The sequence below is a fragment of the Ursus arctos genome, unplaced genomic scaffold (assembly GCF_023065955.2).
Source record: "Ursus arctos isolate Adak ecotype North America unplaced genomic scaffold, UrsArc2.0 scaffold_23, whole genome shotgun sequence".
Taxonomy (NCBI): Eukaryota; Metazoa; Chordata; class Mammalia; order Carnivora; family Ursidae; genus Ursus; species Ursus arctos.
This window is the reverse complement of record NW_026622908.1, coordinates 35,528,717-35,535,813: the sequence shown is the minus strand read 5'-3', so window position 1 is coordinate 35,535,813 and position 7,097 is coordinate 35,528,717. Positions and strand designations below refer to the sequence as shown.

General features: G+C 52.2%; 1 protein-coding gene across 1 annotated transcript; it reads right to left on the bottom strand.

The window, feature by feature from the left end:
• Positions 1-443: 443 nt before the first annotated feature.
• On the bottom strand, positions 444-5,504 carry LRRC55 (leucine rich repeat containing 55). The gene is made up of 2 exons (XM_026486980.2): positions 4,811-5,504; positions 444-679 (listed from the first exon to the last, which is right to left on the bottom strand). Exons 1-2 carry the CDS (start codon positions 5,469-5,471, stop codon positions 444-446), a joined length of 897 nt encoding a protein of 298 aa, XP_026342765.1. The 5' UTR covers positions 5,472-5,504.
• Between the last annotated feature and the right edge of the window lie 1,593 nt (positions 5,505-7,097).

Here is a 7,097-nt window from a genome sequence, read left to right as displayed (position 1 = left end):
TATTTTGGACTCTGTCATTTGTTCAAGTCCACCCTCCTTTGTCTATTTGACAAAGCAGACAGTTTTTGATGACTCAGTTCACAAATTGCCTCCATTCTTGTAATTCTCTTGGACATTTTCTAGGCACAATTGATGATCCCTCCTCTGGGCTTTCATAACTATGTGCTGAGAGTGCTGAAAAATTGTCTTAAAGGAAATAGTTTTTGAATCTCTCTCTTCCATTAGAGGTAAGAGCCTTGGGGGCAGGGAGTAGGTCAGAGTCATTGGATATTTCCAGTTCTGGCACAGTGTCTGGCCCATAGTTGAAGATCACACAAAGGTAGTTTCCTGACCTTGTTTGGGTCATGACAGGGGTGGCCAGGGCACCAAGAACCAGAGTGAGTGGTGTCTGGTGGTCAGCAGCAGTGGTGGCCAGCAGCATGGAGGGATGCCAGGCGCCCACATCAAATCTCTTCCTCTTCACTGGCCTTGCTCCAACGGTGGCAGCAGTTGGCGGTGATGCCCAGGAGGAAGTTGGTGGCCACGGAGGCAATGGAGACCACGAAGCCCACAAATGCAATGAAGAGGTAATCATCCAGGGTCAGGGTCAGGTGGCAGGCCTTGAAGCTCTCCTCAGTGAGGGAGAAGAGTGGGGCACCCTCAACTTCAGGGGGACCCCGGCACTCAGCCAGCTGAGAATCTGCAACACAGAACCCAGGAATGGTGAGGGGCTGGAGGAGAGAGAGTGGAAAGGATATTCCCCCACACCTCCCAAGAGAAGCTGATTTTTTTTTAATTGAGTTTCTTCTGTGTCAAAAACTTTACTTACCTTCTTTACTCTCCTCAACAACCCTCGAATCAAGTGGTTTTTTTTTTTGAATGGGAGAAGATATTTATTTATTTATTATTATTATTTTTTGATTTTAATTTTTTTATTATATTATGTTAGTCACCATACAGTACATCCCTGGTTTCCAATGTAAAGTTCGATGATTCATTAGTTGCGTATAACACCCAGTGCACCATGCAATATGTGCCCTCCTTACTACCCTCGAATCAAATGTTTTTATACCAGTTTTTATAGTCATGGAGATCACTGCTCAGAGAGTTTTGCAAATGCCTCAAGTCCAATAGTCACTGCTGATGATGGATCTGGGTCTTTCATGGGACATCATCATCTCTTACGACAGACTCCTAACTGGATTCTGGCTTCTGCCTTTAAACCATCTTGATGCAGTTTGCTCAGTATCTTTCACACCTGAAGTCCTGTCATGTGCTCTGTGCTTGAAGCACTCCCCTGACTTCTTACCTTCCCATGGAATGAAAGCCAAGGTCCTCACTGTGAGCTACAAGGACTCTTCTCGTCTCTCTCCCTCTGCTCCTTGTTCACTCTGCTCCATCCACACACACCTTTTGATCATTCTTCCATCACCCTGAGCATGTCCCTTTTCAGGGTGGAGAGGGGGAGCTATTGTATTTATCTCATTTATCCCCTGAGTCTTAGCACAGCTCTATCTCTCGCTTCCTTGGGGACTTTGTTCAAATATCACTTTATTAATAGGGCCTTTCTATATGAATCTATATAATACAGTAACTCCACATCACCATTCTCTGGGCATTCTCTACTTCCCTACTCTGCTTAATTTTTCTCCATTGTATTTATCATGTCTTACAGTTTCTTTATTATCAGTCTCCTCCCCCTTAAATATAAGTTTTTCCCACGGTGTCCCTAGTCTCTGAATAGTCTCCTGTCTGTGAAAGTGCTCAATGAAACTTTGTTAAGTGAATGTGTGGACGGATGACCCCATCCAACTGAAGCACTGGGTCTTTTTACTATCCCGTTTGGCTTTTCCAGGTATGTAGAGTATAGGGTTACGAATATGGGCTGTGAAGATATTGGTCTGGGTTCAAATCCCCAGACTGGTTGTATGATTGTGGGTGAGTTACGTAACCCTTCTGTGTCTTGCTTCCTTCATCTGTAAAATGAGGATAATAATACTATCTATTTCATTGGGTTGTAGTGAGGACTCAATGAGTTAACATATATAAATAATATACTCTTGGTGGATAGTAAGTACTATGTGTGTGCTTTTGTTATTATCCTAGGCTTGTCTCCTGGACAGGTCCGTGAGGGTCATGTTCTGCACATAGACTTCTGTAGGAGGGGTGTCTTCTTCAGTGGGATTACTTTTCTCACCATCATTGATGGTCGCACCTCACCCTTCCAGGGTCACTTGTACAAATGCATGATGGTCGTCAATGGTTTCATCGTACTCTGCCTTGGAGGTGAGAGTGGCATGCAGATAGCAGTTCTGCCGTTCGGTACCAAGCACCGGCTCTCCAGCAGGCAGCTTTTCCTTTGCCCAGTGGATAAACATTAATCAAGCTCTCATCTTGGGCAAGTCTTTTTTACCTTTCTGGCTCTCATGCTCTCCCTCCATAAGAAAGAGATAATTCAATCTAAATTGTCTAACAGAGTCAGTATGAAGAAGTTTTCTGAATTAGGTAGTGCATAAATGCTACTTATTCATCCTGTAGTTTTTGAGGGCAAAGGAAATGATGGATTTTGAAGGACGCTTTTGACAAATGGATGAACATCGTTCTCCTTAGAAAGGAAGAGTCGGTTTGGGGAAGAAGATGTGATCTGCTCCAAATTCCCGGGGGAAGGCTCCCTACAGGCCATATGCACAGCACTCCAGACCCTGTTCAGGACAGGATCGTGTCTGGAGTTGATCATCAAGGGCTCTCCTGATGGAACTGAAGACTCTGAACTCCAAAGTCTATTGTGTGCGTGACTGCAGTGGTGGCAAGACCATGTGACACCGGGGAATGTGGGGAAACTGAGGGCAATTGGTATGGACCCAGCAGATGAGGCTCTGAGGGCAGCTGGTAATACCCCGAGAGAATTTAGAATCAGAGACCGAGGGTTGACGCAGCCCTCTGGTAAGTCAAGGGACCAGTCTTGAGGTTGAGTTATATCCCAAGGGTAGCTTTATGTCCTCTTCTGTTGGGATTTGTCCAAAAACCATGGGTAATAGTGGGGGAAGAAAAAGAAGATGACAAAGGGAAAAGGATTGCCTGGTCCTACCCACACTGGCAAGTTCTTTGCACCCAAGAGGAAATATCCTGGAGAGTGCGATGTGGTGAAGAGTACGTTCTGTGGAGAACAGGGGACCTAGGTTTCTAGTCATGGCCACTGGGCAGTTACTTTCCCTCTCTGGAACTAAGTCCTTCATCAGCACTGCCATGAGGCTGCACAGATGGGACCGCAGACCCCTCTCCTGCTCAATGGGAGGCTGCGCTTCTTCTGAAGGGCAGTCGGGGCCTCAGAGATCACAGAAAAGAGGGAGCCCCTGGGTGTGGTGGAAGCTGTGCTCCAGAAGGCCCTTTCTGTCCTTAGTGCACAGGAGAGAGGGGAGGACATGCAGCGTGCAAGGGTGAGCAGGTGGGGAGACTGCTCCAGGCAGCATCCCCCTCATGCCCCCTAGCATTGCCCCATCTCGGTCCCCAGCTATTTTGGTCCCAGAGAACTTCCTCCCACAGCTGTGTAGAAACAGTGGAATCGTGACCCACAGCCCCCCTAAACTATTTTGGTCCTGGGCTCCCCACTCAGTCCTCCTCTCCCTCCTACCTCATTCAGCATCGTTTCTTTTGAACACACTCTGAGCCAGGCTCTGGGAAATCCCCTGAGATGGTGCCTACAGTTATTTCCTGTTGTCCTACTGCTGGAGGCTGGTGCTGGGGCTCGGTGCTGCTACGCAAGAGAGCCGGTGGCTGGGGGCACAACTGAACATTGCCTGCCTCCGGGCAAGGCCAGGGCCCATTAAGCCTGTGTGATTTAGGCTCCTTCAGTCCCCAGTGCAACCCCAGTTGGGATTGGTTGGTTAAATTGCCAATCCATTTCTCTTCTCAGTTCCCCACCCCGTGTCCAAACCTTGCAGAGCTCTGCTGAGGCCCTTTGGCAGGTCAGAACTCTCCCATGACTCTTTCTGTTAGCTTTGGATCTGACTCTTCAGGCTATAGCTGTAAAGCAGCCAGACTGCCAGGGTTTGAATCCTGACTCCAATACTTAGCAGCTGTGTGGCTTTGGGAAAGTTACCGAACCTCTCTGTGCCTTGGTTTCTTTCTCTATAGAGTAGTGTGTGTGTGGTCTTATCATGGTTCTTACGAGGATGAGATAAGCTAAATATGAAATATGCTTAGAATAAAGTATAATAGTAAGTACTGGCAGATAATAAGTACTAAAATAAAGAGTGTTAGCCATTTTTATTTCCCAGCACTTGGAACACTTAAAAAGCAGAGAGTAGAGTAGAGTAGAATGGGGCTTAGAAGTCAAATAAACTTGGGTTTTATCCATGGCCCGTCTACTTTCTAAAGGAGTGACCCTGGGCAAGGATTTTCAGTGTTCTAGATCTCAGTTTCTTCACCCACAAAATGGGGGTCATCAAGGTGGGGTAGATAATGCGTGCTGAGATCTTAGGTCAGGGTGAAAGCCCAGCACACACTGTCTATTATCAGCTACTCTTGTTTACTCTCTGTCTGCCCCCCAGGTCATCTGTGCCACAGAGGCAAGCTGGGTGTGTGTCATTAATGAATGGGTCCCCGGCGCCCAGCATGCGCAGCAAGCATCTCATGGGTACCACCGTTGGCGTGAAAGGGCTGGTGCACACAGAAGCCAGTGCAGACCAGGCACGCACCGGCTCTGAAGAGCTCTCAGTCCCTCCCTGTGTTTTCGAGCCTCTGTGTGCAGTGAGGCAAGACCCTCTGTGCCCATGGCCACCCAGTCCCGGCCGCCCCGTCCCGGCCGCCCCGTCCTGACCGCCCGCCTTACCCGCCGTGCAACGCTGGATCCGGTTTCGCAGCCACTTCAGCAGCGGCTCCATGGTGCAGCCGCACACCCAGGGGTTGCCGCCGATCTGCAGGGTCACCAGCCCTGGCAGGCCCTCGAGGGCCTCGAGGCTGAGGAAGGCCAGGCCCCCGTAGCTGAGGTCCAGGTCTCGGAGCTGCACCAGGCCCTGGAAGGCCTGGGGATGCACCCTGCGCAGCCATGGGTTGTGACTCAGGTCGATGTGCACAAGGCCGTGGGCTGCCTGGAACATATCGGCTGGCACGTGGCTGAGGTTGTTGTAGCTCAGGTCCAGGTGTGCCAAGCGTTTGGCGTGGAGGAAGAGGCCCGGGGGCAGCTCCACCAAGGAGTTGTTGCGCAGATCCAGCACCCGGAGCTCCATGTAGCACGTGAGGTAGCCGGGCGGCACGGATGCGATGCGGTTGTGGGCCAGGCTGAGGTTGCGGGTGTCCTTCGGCAGGTCCGGGGGCACGGAGAACAGCCGCTGGCTGCTACAGTCCACCACCTGGTTGTGGCACGTACAAAGGACGGGGCAGCTGGTGCCGGCGTCTGAACGCATCATCCCGGCTGCCAAGAGGAGGGAGACCAGCAGCATGGCTGGGTGGGGGGGCCCAGGCCAGGGCAGCTGGGACCAGGTGTCACCCATCTTAGGTAGCTGGCAGCAGCAGCGCTCTGGGGAGCCCACTGGGGCTGAGGCGATGTCCATGAATCAAGAGTCAGTGGCTCAGAAAGCCAGCTACATCAGGGCCAGAGTCCTGGAAGGTGGGGCTTCTGGGCACGTGGTATCATTGCTCAAGCCTTTCCCCAGAGCCTCTAAGCACCAGAGGGCTCCCTAGGTGAGATCCACAGGAAGCCCCCCCTTTGGAGCCCAGGGGACAATAACTCCAGCTGAGGCCCCTCAGGGTCTGAGAAGACAATCAAAACTTGAGAGAGAAAGGAGCTGAGGATGGGGCAGGACCTGCTGCTAGCAGGTGCTGGAAGGGTCCCTGTAGATCTCTGTTCCTCTCACCCATGACTGCTGGGTGCATCCTCTCTGTATTATGTTGGAGAGGTGGTGGTGGTGGGGGCGGGGAAGGACATGAAAGGTGCCTGTTGAAGGTCCTGGTACGTCTAAAAACCCTGAGCCCTGTCCCACATCTGGGACCAGTTAGAGGCCAGGGCTGTGTTTGGGTCTCCAGCATTGGAGTTCTCAGAAGCCATTCCTCCTGGTGGCCCAGGGAGCTCGAGTCCAAGGGGGTCCTGGGGTGGGTATTTTGGGAAGAGAGCCTGGCAGGGAGTGGGTCTCCATGGGTTTCCTGAAAACCCAAGTCCTCAGCCTCAGCATCTACTGAAATCCCCAAGGAGTCTCTTCTTTCCCCAGGTTGGGGAGGACCCCAGGTGACACCCACTGTCGTCTGCCAAGGCTGGAAAGAGCCATGTGTCCTGGAGGTGCGGGATGGGGGTCAGCTAGGACCGCTTTGGCGACTTCTCCTGAGCCAGTGCCTCTCTCCCAGACCAGCTCTGTGCTCAGCAGGCGGGGGCAGAATTCCCTCTGTCAACAAGGAAAGCACTCAGGCAGAGATCTCCAGTGTCCTCTCCTCCCCGCTGTCTCCTCCTAGGTTCCCCGCCCTCCTTCTTCTCCGCCACGGACCACAGAGTTCTCTGCGTCCTGTGGGTCAGGTGTGGGCAGCAGTGGGCTCGGACCCCACCCTCATGTTGTGGTTGCCCGTCTTCCTCCGGGCTCTGTCCTGGGCGCGATGCATTTGCTTCTCCTCCTAGCCTCGCCCCTCAGCACCAAACACCCCACCCTTGAACAACTCTCTAAGAAAACACACGCTGGTCATTTGCATTTGCATACCCCTTTCAGACATGGTTAGCACTCCCCTCTCCCTCCCTCACCTCTCGCTCATCTCTCTCATCTCTCTCTCTCTCACACACACACAGGAACGTGCGCACGCGCGCGCGCGCACACACACACACACACACACACACATGCACACATTGCTCTCCTGTGATTCCCCCACATTTTTGCCCTGCCCTGCACTCACTTCTCCCCGTTTCTGTCCAGCTTTCTTCTGTACACGCTCTCCTGCAGAGCCCCCGTTCCAGTCTGCCCCCTCCGCCTTCCCTCCCCCATGCACACCCCTAATCCTAGCGCCCTTTCTACAAGAGCCCCACTGTGCCCCCCAGCGTGAGCCCACGCCCACATTTGGTCAGGCAGAGAGACTGCACGATGACACACCCGGTCTCTCAGCCCCACCATCCACCCCCATCCCTTGAGGCCCCCGCATCC

Coding starts and splice junctions, on each gene's coding strand:
- LRRC55 (XM_026486980.2), bottom strand. CDS start 5,471: ATGGGTGACACCTGGTCCCAGCTGCCCTGGCCTGGGCCCCCCCACCCA. Junction 680..4,810: donor GATCCAGCGTTGCACGGCGG/GTAAGGCGGGCG, acceptor TCTGTGTTGCAG/ATTCTCAGCTGGCTGAGTGC.